Source organism: Suillus bovinus (assembly GCF_016758785.1).
Source record: "Suillus bovinus strain UH-Sbo-P2 chromosome Unknown EDB93scaffold_37, whole genome shotgun sequence".
Lineage (NCBI taxonomy): Eukaryota > Fungi > Basidiomycota > Agaricomycetes > Boletales > Suillaceae > Suillus > Suillus bovinus.
Genome location: NW_024542093.1, coordinates 289,685 through 307,453, shown reverse-complemented (window position 1 = coordinate 307,453; position 17,769 = coordinate 289,685). Strand labels below are relative to the sequence as shown.

The window sequence follows — 17,769 nt, the reverse complement described above, 5'->3', positions numbered from 1 at the left end:
ATGTCGCTCACCATCTTGATAAATCGAACTTGATGAGCCGAAGGGTTATGCTGAAAACCCTTGCCTTGTACGCGTCTGTAGCCATTGGTATCCTTCGTCAAACGTGTCAGAAGAAAAGTGACCCCCACTAATTCCTGCATTTGGAATGTTCGAGGGGTCAGAACATATGGTCATCTAATTTCTCGTGGCAGGGTTAGCCTCTTATTCTTCACAACATGCGCGCTATCGATTCACGAGTCTTGTGCTAGAACCATATTGCAGAACCTTGAATTGGCCTTGAAAAATTATTTTGTCATCCTCGTGGAACCCAAGCTCAGTCCAACTACAGAGGCCGTGGAGCCATTGCGCCTTATTCTCATCAAGTTTGCATACGAACGAAGAGACGTGTGGCCTTCCCGAGAATACGCGTACCACAACCTGAAATCAAGAAGGCGATGCAAACGCTGTGACCCGCGCGTCTTGAATTTGTATGTCGTACTGCATCTTCTTCTCGTTCTGTTACATTGTCATCCTAATGACCTCGCAGAAACTTGGACTCTGGACTCACCCAGGCGCACGTCACCCTACGATGGTGTCAGCTTATCATCCTCATGTGAGGAAGAGGTGTTATGCGACCAATATCCTTTGTAAAATTGTCGACCCCACCAAGCTCCACTTTCAGACGATGTACAGAGAGCTAGATAGTGCAACCAAACCGGTGAAAGACTTGGGCATCATTTGCTCACGCATTCCCGTCAGCATTGTGTTTGGAAACGACAATGAGTCGGCTTCAAGCAAGCTTTTTTCCTCTGCCACGCGAATCGATGGAGCAGGACACCATGCAGCATAGTCATTCCTGAAGTTCGGACACCAGGTAATTACCTTTCACTAGGTGCCTCAGCATGCACCCTCATCAACTGGGAGAACAGATATTCGATATTTCGTCCTCTGCATCTTATCTCACCATTTTCTAGGCCATAATTTATCACACCATCTGAATTCATTGGACGCAGTTAACTATCGATGACATAGATACTCGGACAGCTTCCAGTCTCGCCCATTTGCCCATCGGGCTACCATCCTCACCAACGATACCTCTCCAATGTAGTAGCTTGCTTATCAGGGCACCCCCTTTTCGTCACGCGCCATACTCGCCTGCCATAAGTCCTCGACAATACCACCCCACGCACGCAGGGGATCAGGTACAGGGTGTTGAATATGCAACCCATGACCGTGGTATGGCATCTTAGAAGGGATGGTAGCTCCGTTGACGGAACTAGATTTGCTGAAATCTATGCAAGGCTCCAGCTGTACGAGAATGCCAAATGTGGCCATGAAAACATGCGACAAATGAAAGGTTGAGGTCTGAGACGCTAGCCTTAATCGTAGCGTCACGCAAGCGGCTTGTTGGAGAATGGGGAGATGTCAATTTAAAGATAATAAGCTTCAAAACGGAGTGAAAGCAAGGCCTATACCACGTGATTGCGATTCTGTAAAACCAGCAACAAGTGACTGCACATAGCATCTTGTCACTGAAGTACTGACCGTGGATTGAAGCATAAGGAAGCTGGCCGCCGCATCAATTGAAGGACTTTCCCTTCACGAAAGCGTGACGTGATGGCACGTGACACATTCACCATCGTCACCGCTCCGAGCCGGATGTGCATGTGAACCTTGCGCCCTAACTTGCAATCATGCAGTTCAACAAACCAGGGTCTGCTCTGGAACAACCTGTTGACAGGAAGTACGCGTTCTGTACCATCTAATTTTTGCAATCAATTGTACACATTCATCCTTTTCCACTTTCCATGCTATGCTAGACATAACTCTTCGAAGACAAAAATGCCTGGGATGTCGCCGCAGCCGCGACACGTCACCTCCTTTTGAGTTACAGTGACAGGCGCCACTGGCAACCATTCCCAGCCTCTGCATTTGGTGGCCACGCTGAAAAGGTCTTTGAACGTGATGTTTGGCGCTCACCAATATTATCAGACTGGTTGGCTCGGTATGAACGCAGCTACCTTGTGGCGACTTACTTTAACCGGAGCCGCAACAAGCCTTTGCTCTTTTTTGGTTCCATCACGAGCAGTTTACGAAGCAGATCGTTATGAATGTATAACGGGTCATGGAGCCAAGCCATATCTGTTCGTTTCTCGCCTTAGCCTCATACTAGTTCGGTCCCTTGTGTGCGCATTTCGGTTTGGTATGTCCACGTTCTCCTTTAATCTTAAAATTTGTTGTGATAACAGACTCGTGCTCATGAACGCGCCATACTACACCCCTCTAGGATGCACTTCCAATTTTTTTTTAATTTTTTAATACAAAAAGGCTGATTAGAGAAATATTTCTACATTATAGTGCAGACGGCATCGTGTAATTATTCACAATGTGTGATCTACCTTGATTCAAATGACTAGGAATGTCACTTCCGATCTCCCCTTAACACCGTCTGTAAGCGAAGAGATGGCAGAATCTTCGATATGGTTTAAGGTAATTTGACTATTCTTGTAGGGCGCATTTTACTCATTTGTGACATCCAGGAATTACTACTGACACTACCCCCATTTTACATGCGTCCTCGGTAAGAACACCACGCGGAACAGGTACCTTGGATACCCATTGATGTTCCAGCAGCCTCATTCGATAGTCTATCCAATTCCTCTCCTTTCCCATGCCACGATCTGCGCTTGCTCACATCTGTCATTCAAATGAAATTACTCGACTTTTTGCGCCAACGAGGCGAGCGACTAAGGCGGACCAGTCTATTTATGAGAACGATGCTTCTGAGCACCCTTGGATCTACGCCGTGAATCATATCTCTTTCGGCTCGCCAGCGGTGCACATGGCTTGCCTACAGGGGCCTGAGTCGATTAAACCGTTGACTTCCTATTTTGTTTGTTTGGCGACGAGTTGCATGTTTATCGGTTGGGTTTCACAACTCGTGTGGGTGCTTTTTATCCGGACTATATCTTAACCTTTATACTCGGTCGGCCAACTTCCTTGCAGTAAATGCCAGCCTTCTCACTTTTCTGGCGCGGATCCATGAAATTCTTAGTGCGGTCACCGCTGACAATTCTTTGCAGAGAGAATTATGCGACTGTTCGGTCTGGCACATGTGATAACGTGTAAGCGCTCACATCGGTTAGTAAACAGTAAATTGTTCAACTGTTGCCTCCGTTTTTATAACGATACTTCTAAGCCCCCTCGGATCCAAGGCGTGGGTCATATCTTTTTCGGTTCGCCAGCGTTGCACATGGCTGACCTACGAGGGCCTGGGTCGACTAACTCGTGGACTTCCATTCTTTTTCGTGCAGACTTAAGCGACTATTTCAATCTGTCTGATCCCTGTGAAGATGTCCGTTCGCTCAAATTGGTCAATGAAAGCAATATTGTTCAATATTTGCAACCAACGAGGTAAGTACCTGGTCCGTTCACGAGAACGAGGCTTCTGAGCCCTGTTGGATCCATTCCGTGAGCTCATTCTATTTTGACTTGCCAGCGGTATGGCTAGCCTAAGAAAGTTTGGCTCTTATCCGTTCAGAGTATGCATTTATTTTCATGTTCAGCTGAATAGTGATTGTCAATTTCCTACTTTTTTCTGGCGTAGATCCAGGAACTTCATGATGTTGTCACTCACGACAATTCAGTTCCTTTCCTTTTCCTATACCAGCGTTTACGTTGGTCAATGAAACTTAAATTCTTTGACTTTTCGTGCCAACAAGGTGAGCCCCTAATGCGGACCAGGACATTTATGACAACAATGGCTTCTGAGCCCCGTCGGATCCGTTCCGCATACCCTATCCTTTGGGGCCCGCTAGCAGCGCACACGACCCCATACGGAGGTCTGGTTCGACGAAACCGCGGAATTCTTGATACACCGGCCAAATTACAATCTGAAGAGAAATGAGAAGAGTCTCGGGGCTTGCTACTATCTACTTCGACGCTATGAGTCATGACTCTGAACACTCCGACCCCTGGCACTCCCCAACATGCCCTCTCCAAGGCTGAACATAGAACCACCCGCTACAGTAAGATGGACTGAATTGAGTGGTGGGTATTTTCATGTGTTCGGAGTACGCGCCAGGTGAGTCAACAGTATGTAAACTTGTGGCTTCTCCGGTATTTCAACTTCCCGGCGTTCACTTGACAGCCACGACAATTGCCACGTTCTTATCTACTCTATTCGCCACTGGATTGTCGATAGTCCTGGCCGAACAGAACCGCAATTACTGCGGATTTTGATTGAATTATATTCGTGGCTCGAGCGACGCATTCGATGTTCGGAATGGAACTATTAAAAGTGTGCTTCACTCGGGGTTCATATAATTTGTAATTCACAACTTGACGGGAGGCTAGTAAGTGGTATTTTTCGTCGTTGCATTCTCTCACAATATTTTCAGATCCACATCAGTTGCGACGCCTATATCCAGTGTCGTCGCTGTGTTCATTGGTCATATCTGACGTTGGGCGGGCCTTTGTTCACCATCTGGTCGATATGGGCCACAGGAGATCTCCAGGTATGCCTGCCAGCTCTCGGAAATCAGCGTATTATTCTTGCAACATAAAAAATGATCACTATTTACTGATCTACATCGTTTGCAACGCTTGTATTTGGTGGTATTCTGTGGGTTTTGTAGTTGTGTTCACCGTCTGGCTAATCTGGGATACTTGAGGATCCCCTTCTTTAGGTTCTTTTGGAAATTAGTGTAGTCAAGTTGCGACACGATCAAAAGGCCGAGTACAAGTGAATGATCTACAGAGCAATCTCGAACACAGCAAGTACAGATGTTCTCGATTTCATCTATCGGTTCTACAAGTATCGCGGTGCTATCTTATGATGTGATCATGGGTGTCTGTCAGTATCCATCAGCAGCTGCGCACTCCTGTCGTGCCTGTTCTGGTGGATATCAGATAAGCATGTTTTGTCACCTCTGCATCGCATTGGCATCCCGCATGAAAACCTATTTTCATCTCTCTAGACCGGGTCAAACATTACCCTGCCCGGAGCCTCTATTTTCTCCTACAATTGTGAAATTAGAAACGAACAGGCCTGCCCTTGGTAGACGTCTTCGGTCCCACATCTGTCAAAACGCCAGTGGCGCCCGCATCCTGTCTGCGCCCACCTCACGCCATTTGATTCTCCCGATCTCTTGGCCGCAACAGAGAGACGAGACGATTGGGACTTCGGGTATGTTTGTCCCCCATGAGGCCGCGATACAGCAGCCCTGGTGACACCCCGTTGAACAGTGGACGTTACAGAATATAGCATGGAGATGCCCACTTGCAGTGCTCACTTTCCGGCAACAAATAGAACCACTGACTACAAGTTGGTGGATCAATTCTGAAAATAATTGTGAATTCATGTACGTTCAGTACATGGCGGCGCACGTCTCAACCACGTACGATCAAGCACTGGACCTTGTGCAAAGCATAGCAGACAGTCATAACGACAGGCATAGGGCATGGATAAATGTGACATTTACGCTGTAAATTCGATGTCAATACAGACTTGTGCCATCTATTCCCCTAGGTCATTGGTATAACTGGTATGCATGGTCGTTAGCTTTACTAAGGGGCGCGTCAGGCTTAAAATGAAAATATGTCTCTGAAGTAATCATCGGTGCTTTTCACGTTTCTTACCATCTTAGGACGTATTCGGCGTGGATGATGGGCTCTGACCTTAAACCACGTCCGGTGGCAGTTACCGCGTAGGCCGCGTCGTCCACCGTGCCGCATGCTCTCGCTTATCAACTACTGCCACACCAGTGGCAGCTTCTACTTTTCATGATCGGCGTCTTCCTCGAACCTCTACAGCCCTTATAGCTATACATAACTCCCTGAATAATTGTCAAAAAGTTGATCTCGGCGTGCTCAGCTCGAGACTCGTGAGCCGTGGCCCGTGAGACAATAAAGAAAACTGGTTCTGAATATGAATGATTCAACTTGACGCTTCCTAAATGTCATCCAGACTCTCACTGGCAGTACTTGTCAGCGACACATTTCCCTGCCGGTGAACTTTTGTTGACACCTCTGGCCTGCTGACTGGCTCTGACTAAAGGTTGCCCTGGTTCACCCATGTCCCCTCTACAACCGAGTCTGCGTTCATACGGAATGCCTTGTTTCCGATTACATGGTACGTCAAGTCAAGATGGTATGATCTATCATATTATTAATAATAATGGGCAATAGGCGCATTTTCCCCGCAGCGACCAGCAGTAATATCGCCGTGTATTTATTTGCACAGTTGACGATTTGTCTTTTTGGCATATTCTTCAATCAGGTCATTTTACGACCCTTCCTACTCTCCTCCCCAGGATCCACCCTGATCCACCCCATTATCTATTACGTGAGGGTACACGACCCGACCACTGGGTTGTTTATTACGGCCGTTGCCGCGGCGACTCCTTCCGCTCCTTGGGTCCCGCCTTCAGATAATAAATTCCCCCGTTTCACGGACTTCATACTACCCTGACTTGTCTGTGTATTTACAGCTAACTTCACGCCGTGACAGCCTGTTACTCACCCCGCGACTATCGCGCCTCACGAACCCAATGAACATATCAAGACTATTTCTCCCTCACAAAAGATCTTTTCAAACTCAACTTGGATAAATTATTGCAAAGCAACCCCTTTGGGGCGATGTAGGTGTATATGATATGCTGTGAGTCGGCTAGTCAGCTGAAGACCGTTTGATTGAAATTGATTACTAGGTTGAAGGGACGAGTACTCGGACATACGTGATCTTGGCACGCACGGTCCAATCCTCACATGAGCGATTCCTGGAAGCTGTTGGACCACCAACATGGCTTCCTTGGATCATACGCCACTTGCTCCTGTGCTATACTAGATTCAGCTATACATAGGCCGAGGGTCATCCTTTGGCAAGCTGATCGTAATCCTCGGACCTATAACTTGGCAGTTTTATACTACCGATTCACAGTTTTCACTGGGCCGACGTGTCTAGCGCCCGCCTTGCGCTAGAACCCTCTCACGTTCTGCGCGCTTCTCAAGTTCTCGTTCTAGATCGTGGATGCCAGGTTTTGCAATTCAACTTGAAAGGCAAAAAGGTCGATCCCTTTATGGGCTGTGCGGGTTTTTACGGGCGCAAGGTAAAGCTACGTGGCACGCAACAAGCTTGCGATAACGTTGTCAAAAAGCCACATCAAGCGCGCGCTCCATGTTGCCCACGTTTGGCTTGAGAAGAGGTTATTTTGAGTTTGGAATGTTTGACTTAGATGTTGGTACGGATGCTTAAGCCATACAACCGAGGTAAGTTTTTTTGCCCTCTCTCGTGGCGTGGATGGCATGCCAGTTTGTGGTTGAGAACGTGATAAGCGGAAATAACTTTTTTCTTCAACGTCGTTCTCGCTGGACATGCTACTTTTCCCACTTCTTCGGGTCATCCAGGGCCAGGCACATCCATTTGTGGCATCGCGAAATTCTCCAACTCAGGTCTCGAGAATTATCTCACTGGCAGTCAACGATCACACAGGAGATTATGTACCACAGATAACACATTTGTATATACTATAACCTTTTAAATATCCTGGATCAATATTCAACCATGTCATAGTTTCGCGGGATTCGACCATCTTGGCTTGCGCCTCTGCGGAAGAGCGAACGGAAAGAATACGTTAATTTGATTTTGAATGTCAAAACCTGTGCATTATACCTCCGTGAAAGCCGCCAGTCCCTCCTAGATTAACGTCAGAGGGAAGAAGAATGAATACTCCATACTCCATAAGACTAATATGACGTGAGGTGACGTACCTTGATGTTCGCGCCATGATACAGGCGTTTACTCACGAGACTCAATGAGTGAGTTTGCACAGCTTCCTCAAAATGGTGTTTCTGCGAAAGCACAAGGCCTTCCTTTGAACTCTGCACAGAGTCAGGGGAGTTCATGTTTATCTGTGCTGCGATATCCAGAGCAGTAGGTACAACGGCCGACTTTTCGACGACGATGTTGACACTGCGGTCCGGAAGTGTAAACATGAGTGTCAAGAAGCTGTCTTTATGACTGGCGGCGATTGTAGGCTTGACTTACAAACGAAACCTGTCTCTGGCTTGGATGGCAGTGATGCTATTTCCCAAGAGCAACATCTCAGAAGCAAGCTACACCCCGAGATTTTCTCAGTGAGCGGAGATACCCTGAGAGTTAATTCACGCCGAAGCGATACCTGATGTCCCGCAACTCTCCCTAACCTGGGAATAACTGGCAAAGAAAACGAATCACCGATCAGCAAAGTTTATACATGCCCGCCCCCCGCTTCAATTTTCCAAAATAATCGACGAGGACAAGGCTGCAAATAGAAATAGAATGAGTGGCTTGATGCGGTATTTGCTCACCTCCCTGTGCAGCTAGTACGCCACGTTTAACTTCGGGAAGTGCGAACACGGCGTCTTCGCTTGCGATGACTATATCGCAGTTTAGGATCATTTCGACACCGCCACCATAAGCCGACCCGTTCACTGCGGCGATCATAGGTTTGCATGAAGTGTGCCGACGCGAGATGGACGCAAATCCATGCACGGAAGAAGCCACACTTTCTTGTTCATTTGCCGTGCCACTTGATTGATTATGAAGCCAGCTGTGTGTGAAAAATGAAGGGTCGAGGCAATAAGGAACGAGCGCTCTCCGATACTTACGCCTTCAAGTCAGCTCCTGCGCAGAAAGCACGTCCTTCGCCCGTTATGATTACTATCCTAGGGAACAGAGCGTTGAGATTACCGATAGGCTGAGGGACGAAACCTACCACAAGGAGGGTTCGTCATCAAACCAACTTAAAATGGCAGCTATACTGGTGGTAAGTTGAGGTGTCATGGCGTTGAGGTGCCTCGGACGGTTGAGTGTCATAAGCATCACATGTTCTTGAGGGAAAGACACCTTGAGTTCCTCCGAATGAGAAGGTGGGTGCAAGGCTAGCGGGTTCCAGTCGGAAGACATGATATGAAAGCCTTTTGCAGTACAAGGTGACCCTGCACAGGATTTGGCGACAGACACGGATAGAGTCGGGTTGTCGGCTGCCGGACAACCGGGATGGGAAAGAAAGCGAGGAAACAAGATCACACCCAAATTCAACCCGTCCTGGACCAGAAATAAAGTATACGATAATATTTCTCGAGGGTCACATGGAAGTCGGATAAGGACGGCCGAATGAGCCGTACGGTAGCATGGGCGTAGGGCGTCATCATCAACGTTGTCAACCCTTGTTCCAACTCGCTTCACGATAGAGTTCTGAAATCGTCATACTTGCGGATAGTTCGGCGAAGATAATACTCGGGCAGGACACGTTTTTTTAGAGCCGTTCCTTGGGGATCAGATTCCGCAATGAACATTTTTCCAAATCTAAGACATTTCCCTTCTTCCCCACACCCGTCAGCGGAACAAGTGAACCAGGATCTCATCAGAGGCCGAATGACACGTGTTCCTAACGGTTTTCCATAAGCAAACCGCAATTCATCATGGGTATCCACGTGGGAGTTGGAGCTGGAACCGAGGGAGTGACTTCATCTCCGATGCTAGCTTGTTGTTGTTCGGCCATCAGTAAGCACGCATGTTACAATGAATTGTGCTATCCGTTTGAGACGTGTTACTGACGTTTCAGCACGGTTTACGGTCCGACAAATAATGATGGTTGTTGCAGTAATAGCGCAATAAGTCATACATACAAGGGATACGGCAAAATTGTGAGCCTAAATTATCCTGCCGCCCCGAGGAATCCGCTGCCTGCCCAACCTCCTCCTGCTCCTGCCTGATCCTACAACTGCGATAGACCTGGACGACTAAAGTGCGTTTATGCACGGAGTATAGATGTATGATGATACAACAGATGGTATCGAATAGTCGAATGACGACATGGATGGATGGGTGGATGATGGATGATGAGAACAATTGCCTAGGATGAGACATTTGAGTGAGTTGATGATGTGAGACAATAAGAAAGATGACTTACGAGCAAAGGCAATAAATATAGTCCAAAAAACGTAATCATTGTGGGTGCTCAGCGGAAGGGACAGCTAGGCGAGTGAGATCCGCGCCAGCCACAGTGGCAGCACTGGGGTGCATTGAAGTTTATGCAGGAGTCATCATCTGATGAAATGCGCATTGACACGGGAGTGGTATGAGAGTGGCGCGTGCAATTTTGCGAGATGTATGATGATGATGATGATGTAGTAGTCTTGGAAGACGAGGTAGTAGATGTAGAAGGGTGCATTGTGAAGAAGGTTGTGAGGTTGGTAGGTTGAATGATTGAAAGGAGTGAAATTGGAAGCACCTTTTATGCATTTTGGTTGTGGCAGCCGGTCATACTTCCGTTATCGGCATTGTAGACATAGACAAAACGCATCCGATGGCCAGAGTATACTTGTGGCGTCACTGATGGACCAAATCTGTAATATCAGCGTAAGATAAAAAAGGCAATCGGGGAACGACCCCCCAATCAAGCATTTTCGTACATTGAGCGCTCACAGCCCAGGGCATCCAATCCACCACGATAACCTTTCGAGGCCATGTTGCACCGGATCCCTGCTTTCGGTTCCCACCTGTCTTTTTGACACGATAACGTATCGAGTACTGGAAGTTCATCTATATCTAACTCAACTTGGACATGTTGCTTGCTCAAGTGACACAGCAATGGCCCCGAGATTTGGCAGTGTTCTGACAATTTACTTACTTTTCAACAATCCCCTCGAGAATTATATTTCTCTCTCACACGTTGCGGCACCCGCCAATCAACCATCTCTCCGGTACGGCACCGCTTTCCTCAACTACGTTTCTTCAATGCTATACCAGGCAATACACTCAATCCCGATCGCGTGGGGGATGAAGACAGGAACATGATGTGACCGTTCCTGCATAGCGCTATATTGCAAATCTCGTTATTATTTAACCGATCGTAAAGACAGAACTCAACTGTCAGACCTTGAAACCAACTTCACAGGTATTATCGGGAACTTTTTTTTTCACGTATTCAACATCAGCGCAAAACTAAGAATTTTTCGTTCGCGATGCCGTAGGCCCCAAGCTTTCATTACATCCGACTTCTAGAACCAGAGTAATTCTACAACCCCCACCACATGGTGGCTAGGTTGAATGGGGCTATGCGCACTTATGGTTCGGAAAGTATTTTTCATGCCCACATACCAAAGTCTAATTCAGTAGATTTGGCTAGCGCGTCCGTTCGCTCAAGGCACTCACAGACGTGACCACCCACCTCATGTTGGCAAGTGGATAATAGATCTCACATAATTTCGCATATTCTAAAAGCCAGCGCAGCTTTTGGAGATATCATTCCTCAATCTGTCCATCATCCAACTTGAAACGGTCAGCGACAAACTTGGCACCATACTACCACTAGTGGCATGTATCATCAATGTTGCCTTTCTGCACAGCCGGCTGAATTTTAGACCCGCAGTGCAGGTTACTCAGGAGGAATGACACATCTAAACATATTATCGAAACAGAAGACACAACAAGGTTCCGGGGCGACCGGTCATCATGCCATCAAGCCTTCTCAGGCCTTGAAAGGCACTTTGCACCGGCTATAATGCGTTTAAACGCGAGCTCTTCCCAGACTTCTTCTACAACCCCGTTCAAACATCCTAGAATAAACTTGATTGTACATGTATCACCGGCATTGTGTACGAGCGATGGACGTGGATGGGATGACGGGATGATGTAAAAGGCCATGCTGCACTGATAACGAACAATATTGCGTACATGTTCTCGATCTCCATCACTTGGCAACTATCGCATGACGCCCTCCACTATCCTGATCCTCCTACACCACCTTTCTTCGGCATGTCAGCATACCACTCTGGAATTTCATTCGCCCTGGGAATTGCTCGCTTGCGAAGCTCTTTGATCTCCCTTTCTTCTTCCGCATCTCGTTGTCTTCGGCGCTCCTCTTTAGCTCGTTGAATCTCCTCTTCCTTTATTCGCACCATTCGGTCGAATTTCTCCCTCTCTCTGGCGCGAATTTCGGTGTTAAGGATTATCGGTGGTGCGGGAACTATTGGGACGACGTGTTCCTTACGCCATCCAAGTGATGTTTGGTGGACCTCGTGTAGTACCTTGAAATCGGGCACAGCATGCCTTTGTTGGTGCCCCTTCTCCATATAAACTCGCTCGCTAGCCGAGCCCGCAGGCTTCTCGAACTCAGCTTTACGCGCTTCAATGCGCGCGTCCACATGAAACGTAAACGCGATAGGCTTTGTTATGTTGGCAGGTGGCAACGTGATGCTCTATGCGTTCGAATATCACAGCCAACAATCACATCAATCAGGCCACGCAGAAATAATCTTGAATGAGCGCACATAAGACTAGGATTCCATTAATTAATCACGTACCGCCTTCTCGAGGGGTGACACACAGCCAGGTCTAGATGGCTCGAACTGCTCGAAGGGTGGCACAAGGCTAGGCCTAGATGATCCTGACTGCTCGAGCGCTGTGATTGCCGTAGGTTGTTTACTGACAACATATTTTGCATCAAGGGAAACCCGGGAACTGCCCGAGGTTCGGCTTTGCACGACCGAGTGGCTAGTAGAGACCCCCTCCTGCCCCTGAATATTTTTGTCTTGTCCCTTGCAGATCGTCTGGCTCCGCAGGGACGATGATGCAATCAACGTAGACCGCACCTGGCGTTGGAAGTTCTGTCTGGGTTTATACTTGGTTCGCGCGCTTGGAAAATTTGACGTCGGACACCGCGAATTCCGACTGATAAGCGTTGTGCTAGCATGTGGATGGTTCTTTTGGGTAGAGGTGCGAAGAACTCGGGTGGATGACCCTGCCAAAACAGTCGGGCCACTTTTGGCCTCTGCGCTTGATGCTAACGGTTTCGCCTTAACCTTCTTGCTGCCACTTGGCCGTTGGGAAGCGGTATGTTCCTCGGTGGCCGGGCGCTTCCTTGCCGGCCTCATGGGTGATAGCTCCCGCCTTCCTGTGGATAAATGACCGGGGGAGGCGCTAGCTTGTGAGTGATGCTTCTGCGGTGAAATTTCTGAAAGCCTCAATAAGTAATCATTACGACTTGAAGCATCCGGTGAAGATGGGGCATCCACAATGTCAACCGCAGGTGAAGGTTGAGTTTCGACGCGTTCTTCCGTTCTAGCAACACCAGTACCCGTACCTGCCGTGAAGGAACTTTCGGTCCTGGGATTATAAATGCTGGGGAATACAAGTGATGGCATTTCCAAGACAGGTCGCCGGAGATCATGTGAGATCGAACCATAATTCCCGATTGCGATCACAAGTATATAGAAAGAGTGAAAGAAGAATAGAAGAACACGCGCAAGGTACAACTGATCAGTTCCGGTGCAAATGCAGTGATACACGTATCAGCAGACATACCTAATCGATGACATTAGTTTTTGACTGTAAGACACGAGGCGCTCAGCCACCCGTCCAGTCACGCCTTGACGGACATTTGAGACCATGTGACTATCATCACTCACGCCTGCGGGTGGAACTTGGAATTCGGTATCTATGGCCACGTTTTCTGACTCAGATATCCACGTAGAAGACGACTGCACAGTTGGTTCGGCAATCGACGTTGGTCCAAGTTTGTCAGCAGTAGACATAGGGATCCTGCTGTGCGTTGCTAGGTTCGTGTTACGGCCGCCTTCTACTGCCTACCACAGGATGGTGTGAGCTCATACTGATTGAAAATGGGAGCCGGCTTACAGAATTGATTCTTGTCCTCGGCTTTAACTTTGAATGTGGTGCTGCCGTAACATTTGACACAGATCGTGCAACCACTAGTGGCTGCACCTGCATGGGGATATCATAATCATCCTTGAGGGTCCCCAATTCTGCGCGCAAAGACTCCAAGCGGTCCTCGGAAACGGCGGGCGCGTCAAGCGCTATATCCTTGAATTTAGATGGAGAGCGTGTAATTTTTTTTGCCTTGACAGGGTTTTGACGTTTGGACCTTGAAGGTCTGCAGTCATTCTTGTGGCGTACTGACAGACTTGGACTAGGTGATCTTGATAGCAGTTGTGATGTGACTTGGGGTGTAACATCACTAATTTGCAATTGTCCGCGGGCTGGAGTAGGAGCAATGGTGGCAAAACTGGCGGCGCCTGCTCCGTGCAGAAAATCAAGATCACTGCTGTGATCTGCAAGTAGAAACTCCGCGGATGAGGAATCAACGGGGATCTGGAAAGAGAGAGATGTGTCAGAGAGATCTGGCCAGTATCTTGTGCTTTGCTTTGTGTTGGCCGTTGGTGGCATGGTGCGTGTAAACTTGGGGCGTTGAACAATTCCAACGTGGTACGTCGGAAGAAGGAGAGGGCGTGTGAATTATTTCTGACGCGTCAACAACACGTGCACTTGATTTGACGCGACTGTGACAGCCACATGACAGACCGTCACGACGGATTGGTGTCAAACGCAAACGCTCCTGAGCAATTCAGGTTTGCTTCAATCTGCATCAATACTATTTAGGCTTTACATATGACGACCTCCCTGCTTCTAGACATTCCATTCCATGCTAGTGAATTTCTTCTCAGTCTTATCAAACAAGTAAAACTTTCCAGCCCAACTTGTGTGACAATCTCATTTGTCTTTTTTCAGACTTGAAACCACACCGTGATTGAGCTCTCACCGGTGTTCTCACATTATTATGGCGCCATCTAACCCATATCCATGAATCACTGCCGTCCCCGGGAGGATCATACTTTTGCTTCATAGCCGGTCTCACTGGCAGGTTATTACTAGCTCGTCAAACACTCCAAATCTGTAACTCGATCTTTTCTTGTATATCGGACATTACCACGATAGTTTCCCACTCCACGACCACGTCGAGGCTTTGAATTCCCAATGGGCCTAACTAACTTTCCGGCTGCAGTGGACATTTCTTTTAGTCCAGATTTGCCTGGATCCAGATTCTTAGACATTCTCTTGGCGTGCATCACACCATCTCACAGTGAGTAACCACAGCTTAATGCCAACGTTTACATTTCACCTTGAATCTTCCTTCCCCCGAGTTCTTATCCTGTCGAGATTACTTAGATGCCGAATCAATATACTTGCTCCGATTATACACATTTCCCACCTTTCCCCGCACCACGCCACGACACTCCCACAATCCAACCATGTCTGCTGAGCGATGAGCATTCCCATCCTCCATAAGTGTTTCCGACAGAAACATGTCCCTCGACTTCGCCGTTCCATCTCCCCTTTGAGACTTCTGTTTCTAATATGCGATATCACCGCTTTGTGGTTCGCACGCGCTAGCAACTTCTTTCGCCTTCCTTTCTCTACGAACGCATCCGAGTTTTACCCCACAATGTAATTCAAATGCCTGCCGTTCACTGTCACCTCTTCGGGCAAAATGCTCGCGGGTCAATTTTTGTCCGCCGACGTCGCTGACTGAATACAATGACGATCACTGGACCATCTTCTTTGCGTAACCGTACTTCTTCGCAAGTGTGCGGTGCATTTATCAAGGCTTTATCCTCCTTTATAACTTCTCTTGGCTTTCACCGGTTCCCTCGCACGTCTTCTTCTATCTGTGGGTAAGGTTGACTCGAAGGGGAATCTGCGAGGGAGTTTGACGCTGGCAAGTTGTATATTGTGTGGTCACTTGCTCTATCCAGGCACCGAGAATGAAATTCGACCCCAGTCATGAGCTTGCTCTCGAATCAAAAATAGTTCAATACTCGCCTGATTGAGCTCAAGTGGCGTTAACACTCACAATCGTCTGAGCTCAACGTGCGAGCACATCGTGAGTTCGAACGGCTCGTCCTCGGTCCGTTAGTCAGTAAAACTAACTCCGTGGGTTATAAGTAACTGAACTCTAAGAAATATAGTAAACTTAGGGGAAGCCAAACGCAGGGTCGAGTGCCATAGACGGCTAAGAGCTCTTAGGGCAAGGATACCATGTGTATTCTGTTCATGTTCTCGTCTTTGAATTTGATGAAGCCAATTCGAGCTCCCGGCAGGTGACAAATTTGACCATACTGCCTCGTCAAAGAAGGCTCGGCCATATTATATATAGTACTTGTATAATCAAATACTCAAACCTTCCCGTGTGCACCGTGTTTGTTTACATGCGATCAAGAGGGTGTCTATCCGCTTCGCTGATGTGGATGTCCAGCTGGTACTTCTCGATCTCAATTCTTTCTTCTGGAGATAATCCATCAGGCGACTCGTCCCGTACGAGTTCGGAGAGGCCATCCAACAGCTTCTTTGCAAGAACAGGGAGGTACCCACGCTCGGTGTTTGTATGTCCACCTTGATATCATACGTTCAGCCAGTGACGAGACTCCCGTCACGCGTAAGTCAACTCACATAGTATGACGTACCGACCCCTTGCAACTGCTCCAAGGACCTCGTGCTGCAATCACGATTAGGAACGTACAAATGCAAAAGGAATCTAACCATACATGTTGCATTTCTCCCGTGAAATACACATCGGCATCGACTCCTGACAGTAAAGTTCCCCCGGAACCAGCACAAATTGCAACCGATTTAATTGATTTTTGAACGAGCGGCCGTCCTACGTCAACTGTACGTTCATTATAGTCAGACATTCGTGATAAGGCACGGGAGATGCGCAGTAGACCTTGTGACAAAAGAAGATGCTTCTTTACTCTTTGGACGAGTTCCTCGATAGGAATCGGTTCATCGAGCTTCACGATCCGGCCGGCACCACCTTCGTTTCCCTTGACTTCTCCCAGGATGTCGACTTTTGCAGCGGCCTTCTGGGGACCCATGACGCCTTCTGCAAGCCAGTCGTTTATACCACCCCAAGTCGCATCGAGGCTTGAGTGAGGGCAGAAGACTGATGTCCCTGCGGCCGAAAGCTTGAGCAAAGATGCTTGCAGTGGGTTTGCCAATGTGAGAGAAGTAACGGGTTGAAAGAGGGGTGGGTGGTAGGTTATTACCAGCGCTGTAGGTACTTTTAATGTCTCCTCAAGGACAGCAGTAGTCAGGCTAGAGGACCCTCGTCACTACATATTGCATGTTGATTGCAAAGCAATCCTTGCTGATGCATTCCACTTACTCGATCGTCAATACTACGCGCTTTGCATCGGACCTTGGGACGGGAGACTCTGTAACACTGGATGAGTTATACCGAGCTTTGATATACGGGTGTTTACCTATGATAAGGCCTACCTGCCAATCGGACGTGTCAGATCACGGTATCAGACGGCGTTGCTGGCGAATGGTACAGACTTTATCCCATGGTTCAGCAAGCCGGAGCGGTGCGATTCGTTCCAACGCCTTGCACACGCTTTTCACTATGATGGACATTCTTGCAGAGTATGATACCCACACTTGGTCACTTAAAGACCAACCTTGAATGAAGCCGCAAGCAAATCAGAGTATTGTGGTTGGTTTATGTGGTGATTGTGATCCCCGACTCCCACAATTAGTGGGAGAGGTTCCTTATTACGAAGCATGTGTGCGAACCTTTTTCCCATTTTGTGTTGTGTGATTCGTCCATCACTGGCGCGTTCTGCTCGACTCCTTCTCTGGTCTGTCTTTCATTTTTTTTTCAATTATCCGAATGAGTTATCTCTCTTGCATGCAACACCATGTCCGGCGTTTCTGTTGGCTTTATTTGAATGTCAGTCGCGATATCCAACGAGCTGGCTCACATTCTGTATTGGTGTAACTTGGTCAGACCGCCGCCCGCGCAAAACTGTTGGACCAAAAGGTGAGATACTGAAAGCTAAGCTTTCAGTATCAGCGACAGTTTGGGAAATCAGGTAAGCCGGCATGCTTATAATTGGTTAATGTCTTGATCCCACACCTCTTGATTCTGTAGACCGTATTTATCG

The 17,769-nt window shown here is 47.9% G+C and overlaps 6 protein-coding genes across 6 annotated transcripts; 2 read left to right on the top strand and 4 right to left on the bottom strand.

Annotated features, from left to right (window-relative positions):
- Nucleotides 1-240: 240 nt before the first annotated feature.
- Nucleotides 241-829, top strand: EDB93DRAFT_1087543 (uncharacterized protein; the record flags this gene model as incomplete). The annotated part of the gene is made up of 2 exons (XM_041446051.1): nucleotides 241-474; nucleotides 527-829. Coding segments are annotated over 2 exons (537 nt in total), but the record flags the coding sequence as incomplete, so codon positions are not given.
- Nucleotides 830-1,659: 830 nt separating this feature from the next.
- EDB93DRAFT_1152930 (uncharacterized protein) lies at nucleotides 1,660-2,693 on the top strand. Its single transcript, XM_041449773.1, has 2 exons — nucleotides 1,660-2,469; nucleotides 2,520-2,693. The coding sequence occupies exon 1, from the start codon at nucleotides 1,945-1,947 to the stop codon at nucleotides 2,296-2,298; it is 354 nt and encodes a 117-aa protein (XP_041306600.1). The 5' UTR covers nucleotides 1,660-1,944; the 3' UTR covers nucleotides 2,299-2,469; nucleotides 2,520-2,693.
- A 4,853-nt stretch (nucleotides 2,694-7,546) lies between these two features.
- EDB93DRAFT_1241254 (ClpP/crotonase-like domain-containing protein) lies at nucleotides 7,547-8,926 on the bottom strand (the record flags this gene model as incomplete). The annotated part of the gene is made up of 8 exons (XM_041451852.1): nucleotides 7,547-7,585; nucleotides 7,652-7,675; nucleotides 7,750-7,951; nucleotides 8,027-8,094; nucleotides 8,160-8,194; nucleotides 8,329-8,570; nucleotides 8,629-8,685; nucleotides 8,736-8,926. The coding sequence occupies 8 exons, from the start codon at nucleotides 8,924-8,926 to the stop codon at nucleotides 7,547-7,549; spliced, it is 858 nt and encodes a 285-aa protein (XP_041306599.1).
- A 779-nt stretch (nucleotides 8,927-9,705) lies between these two features.
- Nucleotides 9,706-10,340, bottom strand: EDB93DRAFT_532576 (uncharacterized protein). The gene is made up of 2 exons (XM_041456643.1): nucleotides 9,936-10,340; nucleotides 9,706-9,878 (listed from the first exon to the last, which is right to left on the bottom strand). Exon 1 carries the CDS (start codon nucleotides 10,194-10,196, stop codon nucleotides 9,984-9,986), a length of 213 nt encoding a protein of 70 aa, XP_041306598.1. The 5' UTR covers nucleotides 10,197-10,340; the 3' UTR covers nucleotides 9,706-9,878; nucleotides 9,936-9,983.
- Nucleotides 10,341-11,748: 1,408 nt separating this feature from the next.
- EDB93DRAFT_1104921 (uncharacterized protein) lies at nucleotides 11,749-14,212 on the bottom strand (the record flags this gene model as incomplete). The annotated part of the gene is made up of 5 exons (XM_041447454.1): nucleotides 11,749-12,225; nucleotides 12,331-13,281; nucleotides 13,435-13,611; nucleotides 13,664-13,849; nucleotides 13,943-14,212. 5 exons carry the CDS (start codon nucleotides 14,210-14,212, stop codon nucleotides 11,749-11,751), a joined length of 2,061 nt encoding a protein of 686 aa, XP_041306597.1.
- Nucleotides 14,213-16,028: 1,816 nt separating this feature from the next.
- Nucleotides 16,029-17,239, bottom strand: EDB93DRAFT_1241253 (NGG1p interacting factor 3; the record flags this gene model as incomplete). The annotated part of the gene is made up of 7 exons (XM_041451851.1): nucleotides 16,029-16,216; nucleotides 16,274-16,319; nucleotides 16,369-16,490; nucleotides 16,548-16,918; nucleotides 16,989-17,037; nucleotides 17,086-17,101; nucleotides 17,162-17,239. The coding sequence occupies 7 exons, from the start codon at nucleotides 17,237-17,239 to the stop codon at nucleotides 16,029-16,031; spliced, it is 870 nt and encodes a 289-aa protein (XP_041306596.1).
- Between the last annotated feature and the right edge of the window lie 530 nt (nucleotides 17,240-17,769).

Excerpts from the sequence above, each read along its gene's own strand:
- EDB93DRAFT_1152930 (XM_041449773.1), top strand. The coding sequence starts at position 1,945 with ATGTTTGGCGCTCACCAATATTATCAGACTGGTTGGCTCGGTATGAAC.
- EDB93DRAFT_532576 (XM_041456643.1), bottom strand. The coding sequence starts at position 10,196 with ATGCACCCTTCTACATCTACTACCTCGTCTTCCAAGACTACTACATCA.